At 29.2% G+C, this 18,848-nt stretch overlaps 2 protein-coding genes across 3 annotated transcripts; one reads left to right on the top strand and one right to left on the bottom strand.

Moving 5' to 3' along the window:
• Window positions 1-3,046: 3,046 nt before the first annotated feature.
• LOC107165565 (diacylglycerol kinase epsilon) lies at window positions 3,047-6,447 on the top strand. Of its 2 annotated transcripts, none has more exons than XM_015513863.2 (9): window positions 3,047-3,439; window positions 3,511-3,691; window positions 3,765-3,942; window positions 4,022-4,152; window positions 4,401-4,545; window positions 4,607-4,824; window positions 4,889-5,031; window positions 5,109-5,592; window positions 5,665-6,447. In XM_015513863.2, the coding sequence occupies exons 2-9, from the start codon at window positions 3,518-3,520 to the stop codon at window positions 5,785-5,787; spliced, it is 1,596 nt and encodes a 531-aa protein (XP_015369349.1). In that variant the 5' UTR covers window positions 3,047-3,439; window positions 3,511-3,517; the 3' UTR covers window positions 5,788-6,447. The 2 variants fall into 2 exon arrangements, with proteins under 2 accessions (XP_015369349.1, XP_015369348.1); XM_015513862.2 differs by having other exon boundaries at window positions 3,047-3,381; window positions 5,665-6,445.
• Window positions 6,448-6,948: 501 nt separating this feature from the next.
• On the bottom strand, window positions 6,949-7,948 carry LOC107165573 (elongator complex protein 6-like). Its single transcript, XM_015513874.2, has one exon. It carries the CDS (start codon window positions 7,746-7,748, stop codon window positions 7,062-7,064), a length of 687 nt encoding a protein of 228 aa, XP_015369360.1. The 5' UTR covers window positions 7,749-7,948; the 3' UTR covers window positions 6,949-7,061.
• Between the last annotated feature and the right edge of the window lie 10,900 nt (window positions 7,949-18,848).

Here is an 18,848-nt window from a genome sequence, read left to right on the forward strand (position 1 = left end):
AGTCTTGAGATTATATACTGCAGTCTTCAGTATGTATACCAAATGTATAATTTTTTCTAAATTTTTTTGGTTCTTAAAACATACTTGCCCGCGGGCGCCAAACCTCCCTTTCTCATTTTTTTTTTCATAATTTAATTCTAGTTAATATTTGTATTCACAGTTTTTTAACTTTAATAACCATATATGTCTTCAAAATAATTGTTCTATACCGGGATTTTATTATTCTTTATAGGTTATTTAAATTTAATTTTGAGATTTCATTCTTCAGTGTTTATTCTTAATCTAAAATTTTTTCATTTTTTTTTGTGTCTTAAAACATACTTGCCCGCGGGCGCCAAACCTCCCCTTCTCATTTTTTTTTTCATAATTTAATTAATTTTAATTTTTGTATTTTCAGTTTTTTGACATTAATAACAATGTGTGTCTTCAAATAATTTTTCTATTTCGGGATTTTAGTATTCTTTATAGGTTATTTAAATTTAATTTTGAGATTTCATACATCAGTCATTATTCTTAATCTAACATTTTATATTTAATTTTATTGAAATCTTATTCAGATATTTTGTATCAAATTGTTTTATTCCTTACCTTGGAGGGAACCAGTGAACTAAATTCAACGGCAAAAATTTGTAATTTATCACTTGGAGATTTCACACACTCATCCAATCAATCATTTTCCATTTTCAATATGTTAAGTTTAAAATTTTAAAATTTTAAAATATATATTTATATAAAAGTCTTTCTGATTTCGTGATTAGCAGATTCGGATTATAGGGGGTAGGGGGTCGTCTGCCAGCGGATGCAAGATTTTAAAGACGCAATGTTTTGAAATAATATATCTACCAATATACCACATGCAGAGTGAAAAACTGAAAAACTTCTAGCGATGATACTCGGCGCGCGAACTCACACATGGGTATCCACAAATTTACATACATCTGAATGACAAGTCACAGTGTTCATGCTATAATAATAATTATTAAACAATTATATTACAATATAAATAACTAGGTCTGGGATTTGGATGCAAAGGTTTAATTTGTCCGTAAGTATAAAATGTAATTTGGGTGATTCTGATTATTTTTAAGTAATTATTTGTTTGTATTTTTTGACATAATTAACACTAAATACATATTAAGGGCATTTTTTTTCTGTTTTAGTACATTTTCTTAGTTTTTAGAGCATTTTTTAAAATTAATTTATTCTTAAAATAACCGAATGTTGTTGACATTGTTGTGATTAACAAGAGACTTTTGACAAACTGCCAACGGTACAAATAATGATGATTATATAGCTCGACAAGTTATTGTTGATGACAATTTTTTTTATAGATTGGCCTTCCCGCTTAAATGATCACTGTTATAACTTATAGTTATAATATACCTCTTATATAATGAATTTTATTACACCATACATACATTATACATTAAAAAAAATACTCTTTACCGTTGTATCATTTTTATATTTTTTTTTCAATGTTCATAAGCTATAATAACTTAAATGCATTTTTATAATGCATTTTTTGAATTTTTTCATTTTTAAAGAGTATTTTTTGAGATTTTTTAAGGTATCAAAATCCCAGCCCTAAAAATAATATTTTCACCAACAAATACAAGCGATTAACGCGTAGAAATCGTACGTATCTCGACCGCTTCAAAATATTTTGTGGCGCATGCAGACCATAATGTTTTTTACCTACTATTTAAAAAAAAATGAATTTAATTTATTATTCTTTATATTGAAATAGCGGGTAAGTGGATGCCACTCTGTTGTACAGTAGGTTGCTAGTTAGTAATGGTATTAAATTTGAATTCAATGATAAATATCATTGAGTACGAAAAATGATTCTAAACGGAGACTGCAGTCAGTATAGGTCAGCCGCGGTCCTCACTGCGCGGCACTTTAACACATTTAATGTGGCCCGTACTAAAATTAAATTGTACATTCTAAAATCTAAAATCCCAAGTCCAAGAAAAATATTTGTGCCATTCATGAACTTTAAAAAAAAATGTTGATAGTTATTATCATTAAAATTGTAAAATGAAATAGGTATATTATTATTGAATTGGTTTTTTTTCAATCAAGCCAACCAGCCAGAGAGCTTCTCTTAAGTATGCCTCCAGCTATTTTGCTTATTGTAAAAATATTTTTAAAAGATTGTACAAATTAAAACAAGTATGATAAAAAAAAATAAATTAAAAACATATAAGCGGCCTGCAAGTAATATTCAAAGATTACATTTCGCCCTAAATCCTAGTGAGGACCGCTGGCCTAGTTCGTCTAGGATATGTTATACTATATTATTTATATTGTTATTATTTCAAAAAAAACCCTAAAAAATAAATTCCAAATTAATCAAATCAGATTCATTATTTACCCATCTCACTCAGACATTTATACTATATGCAATATACAATTTATTATAAAATATTAATTTAAGCCATTTATACGATATTAATTATTAAAATTAGAATATAAAGTATATTCTAGAAATTTCAAGTACCCACAATTACGTTTGTTACCTGCAATTTTACCATATTTTACACAATAACTTTATATGGTTTAAATAAATTGATTATGATAATTTAATATAATACCATTATTGTCTATCAGCACTAATATAATAATTACCTAAATTTAAAATCTAAAATTATTCTTCCCTATAATAAGTGTAAAAATAGTATAGGCAGCAATACAAAAATTTAAACGATTAAATATGATAATTGTGTAATGATTAATGAACTAATGAGTAATGACACTAATGAGACAATTTTTCATCGCGTGATGATAGTTCTTCTCTCCAATATTAAAGATTTTGACTAGGTATATTATATAGTTGAATATTAAAAGTTAAATAACTTTGAAAACAAAATATTTTCTCTAGAAGAAAAAAAATCACCTCACTTTTCTATCAGACTCGGAACACTGATAAAAATAAATGCTGACAGCCATTTCTTTATTATCTATAGATTTACCTATCAGCTGCTGTATAATCTGTTCTATGGTATAATCGAATTTATTGTTATCATTTTTAGATATTTCTATTTTGGTGTTTGGATTAATGGAATAAAGTATAAATAATACCAAGGAGGCAAGGAACTAAAATAATATTAAAATACAAATTATATTACTATATTATACACTTACTAGTTAGTAGTTACCAGCAATTTTTAATTGATGAAAATAAAACCAAAACGTTTTGGGTACTATATCAGCAATATCTATATTAAACATTTAAAAACAATAACCCTCGTACATTTTATTGTTCAAAATTGCCTGAGTCAGATATTATGTTCGGAATACTGCGCAACGCCGAAACGCTGTCAGTTATATTTTCATTTTTTAACATAGGAATGGTTACAGCTTAGCTGAGTTCGAAAAGTAAATCGATAATGATATTACCTACTTATATAATTAGTTAACCGTTTTAATGTATTAGGTACACTTCCGTGAATCTATATATTCTATCTGTATATGAGGTTCTTTTCATTTTTAACCTACTTATTTCAGATTTACCATGTATTTGGATACAGATGATTTAGTGACGTCCAGTTTAATTGCATTTCTAATCGCTATTGTAGTGTTTGTCTTTAGTATTAAAGCATTCAGATGGTTGTCTTCTGAAAATGATGTGGCTGACAAAGGTTTATCATCTCATGTGTGGGTTGAAAAACCAACTTACATATTAAGTGTAAGTATTAAACAAGTAGTCTTGGTACATTCAATGTTTTAAAAAAAAAATTTCTATTTATTATTATTTATAGGATCCAAATGCCTGTACCGTTTGTGAAACATTAACACATGGATCTAAAGTTCGATATTGTGATAATTGTGAGATTTTTGTTGACATAGGCTGTGTAAAAAAAGCTAACAAACGAATATGTTGTAAGATTTTAAGTACCAATAGACCATCTAAGACTTTCATACACCACTGGAACAAATGTAATAAATCAATTTATCATAATTATTGTTTAAATTTCCTTGAGGTATTATTAATTATTATAATTATTTTTTTTTGTAGCTCTGTCAATTGATGTTACATGTTGTGTTTGTTCCTCAGATGATGACACTGATAGTATTCTTGGACATTTTTTCCAATGTTTATGGTGTAGGAGATTTTTACATGCAAATTGTATAACTCAATTTAATCAGGTATCAGTCACTCCTTTAAGACTTTAAATGTTTATAATTATCAAACTGAAAGTAAAAGTAAAATAGTTAATTTATATTTATTTAATCATTGTTAGATGTATGATATATTTATAATTAAAAAAATATAACTAAAACCATACATTTCTATAAGATATCCGAATTAAAAAAGTTATTGAAATATTAATCAATAATTACTGCTGCTTTTATATTTCTTGACAGCCATGGTTTTTTGTTATAATTTGTTTCAGAAATGTGATTTTGGAATATATCGTAAATATATTATACCACCATTTTGTATAAAAACAAATAGTCAATTAAAAAATATATCCAAGCAAACAATTGAAAAAGTTATTCACCCTGGTTGGGATACGTGGACACCATTAATCATATTGGGTAAGCATTTATAAAATGTTATCAAATCAAATTTCCAAATATGTTTAATGTAATACTTTAGCAAACAAGAAGTCTGGTAATAATGATGGAGCACTAATAATTTCACGTTTTCGGCGTCTACTAAATCCTATTCAGGTGTATGATGTTATTGACTGTCCTCCAGAAAAAGCTTTAAATTGGTTAAAAACCGCACAACTTGAATGTGTTTATATATTGGTGGCTGGTGGTGATGGTACAGTAGCTGGTGTATTAAACAGCATTCATAATTTACAATTAAAAGTAATTATTAATCCACTATTGTTATCAATGATAAAAATTTTAATAGTAAAATGAAAATTTTCAGATGGATCCTGCCGTAGGTATTATACCACTTGGTACAGGCAATGACTTGTCTAGGGTGTTGGGATGGGGAACTTCATATTCTGATTCTGATTGTTCTGGAATAATGAATGCTTTTGATAATATTTCAGTTGTTAAATTAGATAGGTTAATTCAATTTTTTTATTTTGTTATAGGAAGAAAATTAACCTAAATAATAATACTCATTATTTTTTACTATACAGATGGAAAGTGAACATTTTGTCAAATGTGTTGAAGAAGATAAAAATAACAAACACTATCACAATGTATAATTATTTAGGAATTGGTTTGGACGCTCAAATAACATTGGATTTTCATCGTACTAGAAAGTCACCATTATATTTATTTAATAGTACACTGTTGAATAAGATCATATATGTAGGTTGTGGTACACAACAATTTTTAGAACATCAGTGTAAAGGACTTCCTGATATGATTGAGTTGTATATGGATGACAAAAAAATAGTTTTACCAGATATAGAATCCATTGTAATTGTGAATATTGAATCTTGGGGTGCTGGTGTAAATTTATGGAAATTAGGAGCTAACGATGGTAATGAGTTTGGCGCACAATTTATGGATGATGGATTGTTAGAAGTACTTGGTATACGATCTTCTGTACATATTGCGCAGCTAAAAATGGGAATTGCTGAACCTATAAGAATTGGTCAAGCATCTGTAATCAGAGTAAGTTACACGTTTATTTTTATGCAATCAATACATTTTTGGTACTTGCTTATAATAATTTTACAATGACAGGTAAAATTATTGCAAAAATTACCAGTTCAGGTTGATGGTGAACCTTGGCTTCAACCAAAATGTGAATTGGTGCTTAAGCGAAGTAATCAAGCTACAGTTTTGAAGTTGTCAAATGTAATTTAACAGTACAATTATTATGATTACCTATTACTATTATTATTTCTCATACCGTCCATTGATTTTGGGAAGGCTTTTAAAAACATTGCTGCCTTACATAATAGTATCTACACATTTTACTTACAACAATAGTTATTATTTAATATTTAAAGTTACTTATAATTATATAGGTATATTCATGTCTGATTCCCATATAATTTAATATTTGGACTTAGCTAAAACTTATATCAACTGTTATTTAATTTGGGTACCAAATATGCAAATATTTATTTTATTATTCACTATTATTTTTGCAGTAATTTAGAAACAACTGACATTTTCATTTAATTGTTAAAATTTTAAAATTATAAACATTTTCTTGTAGACTAAAATACTGAATTAGTTCTATTTAATTTATTATGAAATAAAACCATTTTTAAGGATTACACAAATTTTTATTAAAATTAAATCTATTTACAAAAATGTGGTGTAAAATCTCTGATAACCCAAATATAAAAATACATTAATATTGCTTGTTATTACATTGTGTTTATCTATTTAATTTATATTAATAACAATATAATTTTTAATACTAAATATCACATAGTACATTCCTATATTTAAAAAAATCCATTGAGTATAGAATACCTACTTTTTTAAATATTTTACTGCTGTTTATTATTAAGTCAATGCATTTTGATCTGATGTAAAAATAGAATATTTAAAAAAAAAAATGATAATAAATAAACTTGTTTATATTCACATAACAGTTGCTGATAAAATCTATACCATTATTATATAAATTATTTAATATGTATATTATTAATGATTAAAAACTGTAAATGTATTTGAATGTAGTGTAATTATATCTAAAATTTTACATGGAAGTAGGAACTATTTAACTTTTTTTTATTGTTACTGATTAGATTATTTAATAGAATTTATTACATCATTATATGAGTGTTATAAAATAAAATAAATTGTGTAAAATAATGAATTCACCTTCATATCAAGAATAAGGTTATTTTATTATTTGTTTATTAAAAAAAAGATCTAATTGTTATAAAATTATGTTCTACTTTTAATTCTTTGTGATCTGTGATTATTACTAATGGTTAATGAATTTTTACTGTTGTTATTGTGTGTTTGCTTGCTTATATTAAACATGTTTTTAAATAAAAAGACAAGTTATTGTTGGTTGATATTTATTAACAATATATTAAATTAATTTAATTCAAATAGTGTGGATTGATTCATGTCACATTACAACAGCTCATAAAATGTTTAAATATCTAATGGTTTTATCTGACATTGCCTGAATTTAATGTTAACTTAAGACCATTGTCGGCTAATTTGTATAGATAAGATACGTCATCTATATGGTTCAATGATCCATGTGAAGTAATCCTCATAGTGCCTGTTGCAGTGTTAGAAAACCCTGTGACTAATGGTGCCAGTGCTATACTGATGTCAGCCAGATGCGACACAGCAGCTGCTAACCTCTTAGCTGCTTCATCAGCCTTATGTTTCCAACAACCAAGGACTAAGCAAAGGCGAGGTTGTTGCTTGACAAATATCAGAAATCCAACAATGTCTTCAAGCCTCTCACCCAACAACAAAAGTGAGCTGGCGTCATCGACTACCATGTAGACAGAACCGGTGGGATATCTTTCTAGCAGCTCTCGCGCACAACCAGCCAGACCATCAATGGACATGATAGACTCAACAAATGAAAATCGTTTTTGATTGGACATAGACAGCAGGTTGTAATGGAACTTCAGGCCTATGTTCTGGTAGTGACCGTACGTGTCTCGGAGACCAACCATACACACAGGTAGATCAGTCTTCGTGAATACATACCACATGTAAAACGATGAGATCATGTCCCCTTTAGCGGTGTCGGTCTCCTCGACGCACACAATCTGCCGGTCCGACATGTCGGGCCTGAGCACCAGCTGCAATTGCTCCAAAACGTCAACGTTGGACATCACTTCGGCGATTAAAGTACGTCGTGGACAGTGGTAGACAGACGCCAGACAGCTAGTAGCTAAGCCCCTAAGCCTAAATAATAGCCGACGAATAAGTCACAATTCTCGTTTAAACTTTGTTTCCCGCTATCAGGAATCAGGATATATAAATGTATAATAATAATAATAATAATAACACGAGCTTAGATTCACATTACTATATTACTATATGGTCTAGAAACAGCGCCTATTATCAGTACCACACTATCAGCAGTTCGTTTATCACAAACCCATAATAACTTTTATATAAATATATTTTTTTTTATTTTTTTATCATACAGGGTGATTCTTTTATCAAACAACACTCATTATTTCAAAAACTAGTGACTTTTTTCAAAATTTTAGAACCATCTTGTTCTAGAACTATATATTTTTAAATATTTTCACCCTTATATTTATCAGGTTAACCATTATCAACTTTTGAATTTCAAATGACAACCTATATTTAAAATTTCATAAACTAAAAAGGCTATTTTTTTCAATGAATTTTCACGTTTAAATTTTCATTTTTCGTTAATCCGTTTACAAGATATAGCCTGTAGCCTCCCAAAGTTGGGTGGTTTTGGGTGGTGTTTGTGTGTCTTAGGTGTATGTTAGGTAGTATTTACACACAAACACCATATTATAAGTGTTGTTTGATAAAAGAATCACTCTGTATAATTTTTATACCTATTTGTGTACTTATGATACAATTGAAAATGGAAAAATTCTTGGGAGGAATTTAATCATTGAAAAGTAAAAAATAATTCCTACTTTTAATAATATTAAAAATCGTTTGTTTCTTAATTTTTAAACAATATACAAATAAATAAATTTAATAGTGAATTAAATAGATATATCATATATATTCCATCAATTTTTTGTCTTGGAACATACTATTAATGGGTTGAAAAATTGTGTCATATTTAGTAGGTGCGTATACAAAAAAATATTTTTTTGGTATGAGAGGGGAGGGAGGTAACCAAACTGAGTTAATGAAAAACAAAATGAGAAGGGGAACACGGGCACCCGCAGGTAAATGTATTTCAAGAAGCAAAAACAAAATTTAGAAAAAATTATACTGTATAAAATAAACACAAGGTACAGACTGCAGTCTGTAACTTATAAATTCAGAAACCGTAAAAACTATTCAAAATTATTAGTTTATTATATAGAATAATTATTTAGAGACTACCCGGTTACCAGTTGAAATTAAAAAAATACTACGATTAAATGAGTCAAATATATAATGAGAAGGGGTGCAAGGGCGTGGGGCACCCGCAGTCAAATGCATTTCAAGAAGCAAAGAAAAAAATTTTAAACTTAGACAAAAAATTATCTAAGATAAGTTAAATATTGGAAAAAATAAATCACACTACGTTCTTATGGCTACACACGAATTGCGTCCCGAAATAAAAAATTTGATAAGCGGGTACACGAATTGCGTCCGGCATTATCTAATCTACTGCATGAATTGCGTCCGGTTTTGTTTAAACGATTGCTTATAAATTATTATAATTAAATATTTTTTTGGTCTCCCATTTTTAAAACCAGATGAAGTGGAGGATTGTTTTACTGACGATATTGTATCCATTTTACCCGAAAATGAAAAAGTACAGCAATTTTCCGATTATATATTAAATACATACATAAAGCCTGATTGTGATTTCCCGTCTTCTGTATGGGCAATGTACTCATGTTCTATAATTAGTTGTGAAGCCTTCCACTCCAAGTTTAACAGTATGCTTTACTCAGCACACCCGAATATATTTCAATTTATAGATGTTTTAAAAAATGTACAAAAAGAAACTTATATTAAACAACAAAATATTCATGTAATTAAAAACAGACGAATGATGGTATGTGAAAAAGAAAATTCACTAAGACAAAATATGGCAAAATATGAAAGTGGCCAATTAACCCGCCTTGATTATATTAAGAAAGTAACATTCAAGTTTTTACCAATTTTTTAATTTTTTAATTATAATTTTTATATATATATATATTTGTTTTAAACTATTATATTATTATTATTATATTATTAACCTACACATTTTATTTTACTTACATATAATTGCATAACAATGATAAAAAACAATATTTTTAACCTACCGATAGTCGTAATTTGATATCGACAGTCCTTAGTCTGTATGAAATGAGAAGGAAAATAATTTTTTTACGTTGGGACGCAATTCGGGTAGTTGTTAAATATGGTTGGGACGCAATTCGTGTAGTCGTTAAATATCTTTGGGACGCAATTCATGCGGAAAAGGGAATTTGGGACGCAATTCATGTGCAGCGGTTCTTATGTATCTTGAAATTCAACAACCGTTATAATTTTACGTTTAGGTATATTGTAGGTATTCTAAACCTTTAATCGATATCAACTCAAAGTCAGGTATTAATTTTTGCGGGGCGGCTCTTTGTATCACTCGGTTGTTGGAATATCAATTATTATATTATGTATTATTTATAATATTGTATTAAACCAGCAATTCAATACCAAATATTCGTCTTATTATAAATCTATAGTTATCCTTTCATTCATTAGCTTCAAGTCATAGGCGTGTGCAGGCCTCTTTTTCAGGATATGCAGAAGAGAAGACTGACAGAGCGCTCTGAAAGTTATTTTAAGCTCGTAAAATTCTGATAATATGTATGTATACACAATTCACAAATATTGAAAAACCTACTGTTTAATTAAAAAACTATTGTAATAAATACCATTACACAATACAAGAAGGATGTATTTCGCAAATACTTGGTAGTTGATAACTGGATGTTTCAATTTTCCAGAGTCGATGTTCGCCCCTCACAGAACTTCAGGGTATGCAGCTGCATACCCTGCATACCCCCTGCGCACGCCTATGCTTCAAGTACACACCTACATAATTTATACACACTACCCGCATACTAGCACTCCAAGTTTTGATCGGCGAACCCGTTCACTTCTCCTGAGTCGCACATTCATCACATACACACATAATACTGTTTAAAACAGATCAGTCAGTGTGTCAGTATAGCACTCGAAGAAAACGGTGACCGGGCAGCACGGACTTTTATTGCAAATTTGCAAATACACGTTATATATACCTATTTTTGAATCAGAGTTTTAGTTTACATGCTTTTTGTATACATTTAACAAACTACATAAATCTGTATAAAAAATATTAATAACTACGTATTGAAGTAATTTTTTTCCGGATTAAAAATGATAATTTCTGTCTCTAAAACTGTTTCACTATACTTTGAAATATTTTTAGGTAATCAATTATTAGATAATGTCAAATTGATATTAGAATTTATAACAGAATGATAAACAAAAAATGAAATGCAATTTTTAGCGCATTATATTGTGCATCTTATAGTATTGTGTAATTTACAAAAATAAAAATTATTAAGAATATCACAGTTTTAATTTTATATAGTATTTATGATAATAAAATATACATTTTAGATAATTGAAAATAATAACTTATAAGTAAATATCGCTCTGCTGTGCAGTGGGTTACAAGTAGATAGAATTAAATTTGAATCCAATGATATTATATCATTGTATACGAAAAACGATTCTGAGCGGAGACGATTTATCTGTCTATGATATATTATAGATTATTATTATTTATTAAAATATTTGACTTTCTAGTGGACATTTTTTTTTATTTTTGATAAAGGTAGACAAATGTATAGGGAATCTTGAATTGAATTTCCAAATCTTAGATTCAAAAAAAAAAATTTTTATGAATTTCTATCTAAGATAATTTGAACTTGCCGTAATATTTACATATTTAGTAAAAATTTAAACTTTAAATGCATATAAAAAAAATTGTTGACAAACTTATAAGAAATCTTGTATTAAATAGATTTTAAAAGAAAATTATATGAAATTGTAGCTTAACAAAATTACATGGAATATTTTAAACAACAATTATTTACAAATTATTTTATTTTTTAGCTTTAATACCACTTACTTTTAGTAATAAAAAAAATTTCTGAACATTTTTTTGTTTAACATAAAATATTATTCAGAGGTACGAGTATTTAGTAAATAATATTCCTAATTTTCTATTACATACACCCGATGTATAATATTTTTCATTAGGTCTTAAATACTTAGGAAATAATAATGATAAAAATTTAAAATAATGAATACCTACATTTATTATGATACTCGTACAAATCAAAAATTCCCATTTAAGAAGATTTTTAAATGAATTACAGAACTCATGTGTAATTTTCAATAATATTTTTAATTTACACACTCATAGAGTCATAACTCATTTAAATATGATCAGTCCACACCACAAACAACGCATCGGATTCCTCCGGCTCCGCTGGGTCTCGTGTAAATGCGGCGTTTAGCTCGCGACACGAACCACGGGGTGACCGAAGTTTCGATGGAGTTCGGCGACGCAGGTGTTGTAGCTGGTGAGGAGACGAAGTTGTATGGAGGTGTTCTTTAAAAGTTTTAAATGAACAAATAAAAACAAAGAGAAAAAATATTAATGGGCGGAATGAGCTGATGATGTAAAGGAGACAAGGGAAAGTAATATGGTTATGACAAGGGGAAATAACACGGTTATGACCAGGATAGCCAAACCTTATGTTTAGGTTACATTTTGAAAATTTAGGATAGGGCCGCTTCATATTGATCATTTTCCTCTACACGGTATTCCATTTTTACCGATATTAAGATATTAGGCATCTTGAAATATTTTTCACCCTACTATAGATTTATAGGACTTCGGCGCCATAGTTTATAGCTAGTTTATTTTTTTAAATTAGGAACTTTGAATAATATTTTTTTTTTCATCAATAAATGATCTTTCAATATTTGAATAAACTTGAAAATGTAATACAAAGTCTCATAAGGCGGTTGCTCTTAATGTTATTTAAAAAAAAATATATAGCGTAAATTCAGAATAAATTAAGTTAGGATTTTGAAAAAAAATCGACATAATCACGAAAATTTTAAAATTAATTTGAGTTAGAAATAAAATATTTCTCTTAATATCTAAAATTTTAATTTTTAATATTAGATACTTTAAAAGCTCGTATAAATATATATCTATTGTCTACTTTAAACCAAACAATATTACAATGTTTTGACAGTCGACACGCACAATATGTATTTTCGAAAATTCTATATGATTTTTAAATCATTATTACATTTAGTTTACATTATCTATACATACGGATATTATCAAAGTTTTTTTATTATGGTAGGTAGTAGGTACTTAAAAATAAAATTTGTTTTTATAAGAACTTCACTTGAAAAGAATTTGTATCAATGTATACTTGTCTAGGAATTTCGGTGACATATTCTTCATAAATTTATTTTTAATGCTAACTTAGTGGCCAAATTCTAAACATGTAAAAATTATCAATCTCTAAATGTACGCTAGGTCAATGTTTTTAAAAACTAATTGTCGTACAAATGATTCTCATTATACTCAGTTAGGTATGCATAGATTTTAGGTAATATTTCTTTTGTTGTAGTTTATACGAAGACCGTGACTTTCACAAACCCTGTACTATCCATACGTTGCAATTATCACCATAATACATGTACGTTTGAGTGGTTATAACTGCAACGTATGGATAGTCAGGTTTGTGAAAGCCACGGCTTCGTATAAACTACAACAAAAGAAATATTACTTAAAATCTATGTATAACTGAGTATAATGGAATCATTTGTATGACAATTAGTTTTTAAAAACATTGTTCTAGCGCACATTTAGAGATTGATAATTTTTACATGTTCAGAATTTGGCCACTAAGTTAGCATTAAAAATAAATTTATGAAGAATATGCCACCGAAATCCTAGACATTAGACAAGTATACATCGATACAAATCTTTTTCAAGCGAAGTCTTCTTATACAAACAAATTTTATTTTTAAGTACCTACCATAATATTAAAACTTTGATAGTAGTCGTATGTATAGATAATGTAAACTAAATGTAATGATTTAAAAATCATATAAAATTTTCGAAAATACATATTTTACGTGTTGACTGTTAAAACATTAAAATTGTTTAAAGTAGACAATAGATATATACTTATATGAGCTTTTAAGGTACCTGATATTCAATATTAAAATTTTAGATGCAAAAATAAATATTTTATTTTCAATTTAAATTAATTTGAAAAGTTTCGTGAATATACAACACGATTAAATAGATAATATTATTAAATTATACGCATTGCATCATATTATATTATATTGTAAAATAATCAACACTTAATTTATGGGCATATTACTAGAGCCACAACAAATCATTAGCAGGAAGAATTTCTTTGTCCTACTCCACAATGATTTACGTCGCTTTACAATAACCGGGGTTATCGTCGGCTCTGCATCGTCACTACAGCCGACGTCGATTGTCGGTTCCAGGAAATTAACTGACTCTGGAAGTTTCGTCAAGCCGCCTTCAGACTTGACCTCACCAAACTGTATTGAAATGTTGGGCATCGATACTGCTCGTCTGTGTGGTGGCGAATTCTCGAGATCATGAATTTCAGATGCTGCAATGGCAGGCATCACTGGTGCTGCCGCACTCATGAATCCAATATGATAACAAAATGTTGGACTCTCATAAGCCGCTATAATGGTAGGGATCGGTCCTGCAGTATGTTCGTCTGGAGTCACCATCACTGAATCCTCTAGCCTTGATGAGTCACTGGACAGAGTATCCATCGTGACATTCGACTCTTCGGGGCAGTTCTCGGCGACAGAAGATGTCTGAAGCAATGCCATATTGGGCATTGAATGATATCTTCTGCTCAGCGATAAATCCACGGGCCCATGACTTTCCAGATCTTTTGGCTGATTTGTACGGAGATCAGATAAAACCTGCAACGTACAATCGGTCGTGGACGGCACGAGTGGATCGCCGGCAGAAGATCTCTCTATCTCTGGCACAGACCTAATTCTTTCATCCGGTTGCAAACTAGCTAGACCTTGACTTTCCAAAATGTTCCGTTGATTTCCCTGAATATCGTTGAAATCGCTCAGATCATTTTTGGACGATGCATTCTGCGTATTATCACCTTTTGACATCTTCAATTCGCGGATAATTGACATGATCGTTAAATATTACAGTTGTTTTGATTAATAAAATTAAGTAACACTTAATATATCTCAACAATTCTATAGGTACAAGAATACAAATATACTTAATAACTTTTAATAACAAATTAACGAAGTATAATATGTGACCGCTTCAAATATAGTAAATTAAGAATGAAATAATATATCACGATAATATATTTTTCAACACTTATTTTTGCTATGGCAACAAGATTGTTATTTATTTATTAGCTTTAAATACTATAGCTTATTATTATATTAAAGAATAATATAAAATAGACACTCGTGTTTCTGTATCCTATTTTGGTATGCAGTAAAAGTATGCGTATAATACCTAGTTGTGCCGTATCCGTAATCTGATAGAATGTTATCAACGTGGCCAGTGGAAATTTTATAATAATATATTGTTCTGTGATAATGATGAAATGATTTATTTAAGTGGTTAGGTATGCAACGCCCACCTAGAGACCGTGCTCTAGGCCAAAGTCACCCGATTTCGCCAATAAACACAGTGTCTACATATATACCCTTGTAAAATTATTGTTTAATATCACGTTAATTTTAAAATTTTGTACCGAGGAAAATAAATTAATAAATTATAGGAAAAAGCACACTCTGCAAGCTTCCCAAATCCCCAGATGTTCCTATATTTTAATATTATACAACGCAATAAACTAAAACTCTTATAAATTTTAATTCGTTTTATATTTTTGTATCTAATTTTATTAAGCTTTTCAATATTTTTTAAACTTTTTAATGTAGTTATAACAATACAACTACTACATATATTTTGATATTTTGTATACTGCCTAGCATGAATTTACTTTGAATTAAATAAAAATATATTGATTGATTTTTGTTTTTCTATGATTTAGTAATTATAGATACGTCCCATGCAGTAATGTCCGATTCGTAAAAATAGATCATTACAGCCGTGACGTTAATCGCGCAATGTCGCATTGAACTTACCAATATAATTGATAGATTATCACAGTTATTACTACCATAGATCGTAAAATAAAATTCCATCATAATTAATATTAATAATAAGCAATATATATAGCACTATAGTGTTATATGCACGAATAGGATATAGGACCCTATGCACCAGTAGTTATAAATGCTTATAATGATTTATGGCGAACGTCGTTTTCCGCAAATTTTCATACGAAATAAACACAAGATATTTGTATTTTTAAATTGTATTTTCGTTTCTAATTAATATCGCTGGGATCTCTATGTTTTTGACGTAGCTAATAATAATGATATTACTTATATATTCATTCCCCCAAATTTTTAAGGGGGGGGGGTTGTTATTCAAAATTAATTGAAAAAATTATTAACACAAAATTGATAACTTTACGTAGGTATATACGATAGTTCATCATGATAATCAAATAATCAAGAACTAAGAACTAAGAAGTTGTAAACGTTTTCTTACACGCTGCATAAAAAGATAGGTATATTAAATCGTGTATGAAACGAGTAATCGATAAAACGTCACAGATCGGTCTAAAATAGTAATTAATGCCGGATCCCGGCTTTAGTGCTTTACATTATTGTTATCGTAATATAAACTAATATACTTCATTTTGATAAATAAGTGTAAATCATGATTTAAAATAATTCGTGCTTATGATGCATCTTTATCTTGATAAAAAAATATTAAGTATACCACGGCTGAGGGGGGGGGGGTGTTATTACACCTTAACACCCCCCCTCCTGGCTACACGCCTGGTCGTATACAAGTATTGTTATACAAAGAAAAAAGATAATGATGATTAAGTTGTAAATATTGATTTGGGGTGACAGATCGAGCCTAACCTAAAGAAAAGAGATTATTATTATTTTTATATTTTTTCCGCGCAATTTAAGAAATTATTATATTTAGTGTAAATTAACCAAGTTCTTTATGTAGTTTCATGATTATAATAAATATTGTAAAATATTTAATTACTAATAGCCAAAGCTTTTTTAGCATTTGTTAATTGTTATAGGATACAGATAAAATATTAGAGTGATCTATAAATTTGTTGTGTGCATCTGCAGGGACTCAAATCATTAAATTTCATAACGCTATTTTTTGCGTACTTAAAGTATTTTAGATTTTTAGTGCTATTTATCAAGTTGTTGTGCTTTTTTTTTTTTTGTTGCTATGTTGCATATTATAATTTTTTATTATTTATTTTCATGAATCTTGTTCATTTTTTGTGGTATGAAAAATAAAAAGAGTGTCATTATATATTTTAATTTTATTTTGAATTTCATATTTTTATATTTTGAACATATAACATAAGTAAATCATATATTATAAATATTAAAAGTAGGCCATTGAAGTCGTATGATGTGTGTTAGCTCATTAATAGGGTGCAGATTTGTATGTATTTACATATTTGTCATGAATGATAGTATTCGAATGATTCATTTACAGATTTATGTTACAGGATTATCTGATTATTTTAAGCTATGGTTGAAATTACATATTTAATCTAAATTACATATTTTACTGATATTACATATTTTTGTTAATATTGAGGTATTTACAGAATTAGTAATGTATTGCCGTTTTATATTATGAGTTGTTATCTTCCCAGTTCGTGCGTGTGCAATTTTAATCGCGTGTTGCGACTATTAGTCCATATACCACACATTATCGACCCAATTATTGCTATACGTGTTTCGATAAAAGTAAATTTAATTTCGTTATTTGTTGTTTAGTCGTTGGAGAAGTGTCCGTGTGTCCTCGTGTTTTTCGTATTTATTGAGTCTTATATTATTAGTCTTATTTTATATCTTTGTTGTGTTTGATTGAAAATGCCGAAAGTTGCTCTTAAAAAAATAGACCTCATAATGAGGTACGTGCGAGATTTTCCGAACGAAACATTTCGTACCGATTCAAATATTTTGTACGGTGATGCATGTGATAAAGCCAAAAAACATTTTTTTTTTTTTAAAATATATTGTATTTCTAATTACAAATTTGGATAAAATTAAATACATATATATGTACATATTTTTGAATTTTTAATACATACAAATCCGCACCTTAGTAATGACACAGAGAGGAGGACCCGCGTATGTCGTCGTGGTCAAAATTATAGAATAATTTGAGCAAGCACCCAGTTCTTTTCCTCGTACGATGATGTCATAAACGGGTGGCTATGTAAAATTAATTGCTCCACGTGGAGCCGTTATTGTGTGTTCGATTAATTAGTAAAGATTAAGCATGAGTAAATATGATAAATAATATCATAAAAAAAATCATAAAATTACAGTATTGATCATCCGTTAAATTGCAATATTATGCGTGTAATAAAAAAACATGTCATCGTTCTTAGAAATTATATCGTATATCATAAATTATGCATTTTTTATTTTTTTATAAGTATTCTACTTAATAATAATATAATTAGGTCATTCGGCATAAACAGTACAAACGCATATAAAAGAGCGTAATGTTCAATGCATTGTCAGTTCCGCGTTGAGTGTTGACATACTATACAGACCTACCAAGGTTGACTGTAAGTATATTCGACGGAGACAACACTGAATGTTCGGTAATATCAATGGATTCTACATGCAAGAAGAGGAAGGCGGAGAAACCTGTTGCACCGATGAAATAGGCAAAGACGACGTCAACAGCGTTCACCAACATTCCACTGTCGCAAATTCGGGCAGCTGTGGAGCCATAGGAACCGACGCCGTCAATTTGTTGGGGTTCCCGCCTGTCTATAGAAAAATATCGCACGATGCTTTCCCAGTCCGACGACGACGTATCGCCCAAACGCGTCTTCGAACGCGTCGTCGTCCATGTTGGCGATAGAGGACGGATCGTTGCAACCATATTATACAGCGACAACCGGGGTTTGACTGTCGGCAGACGTGGACGCAATGGACATGGTCGCCATTGGGCATGGGCTGTGACGATGACTGGGAGCTTTGGAGGGAACTGTCGCAACATATTTTGTAATTCTTTAGAAACTTCATCA

The sequence above is a fragment of the Diuraphis noxia genome, unplaced genomic scaffold (assembly GCF_037042655.1).
Source record: "Diuraphis noxia isolate RWA-SAM2 unplaced genomic scaffold, SU_Dnox_SAM2 contig0002, whole genome shotgun sequence".
In the NCBI taxonomy this organism is placed as follows: domain Eukaryota; kingdom Metazoa; phylum Arthropoda; class Insecta; order Hemiptera; family Aphididae; genus Diuraphis; species Diuraphis noxia.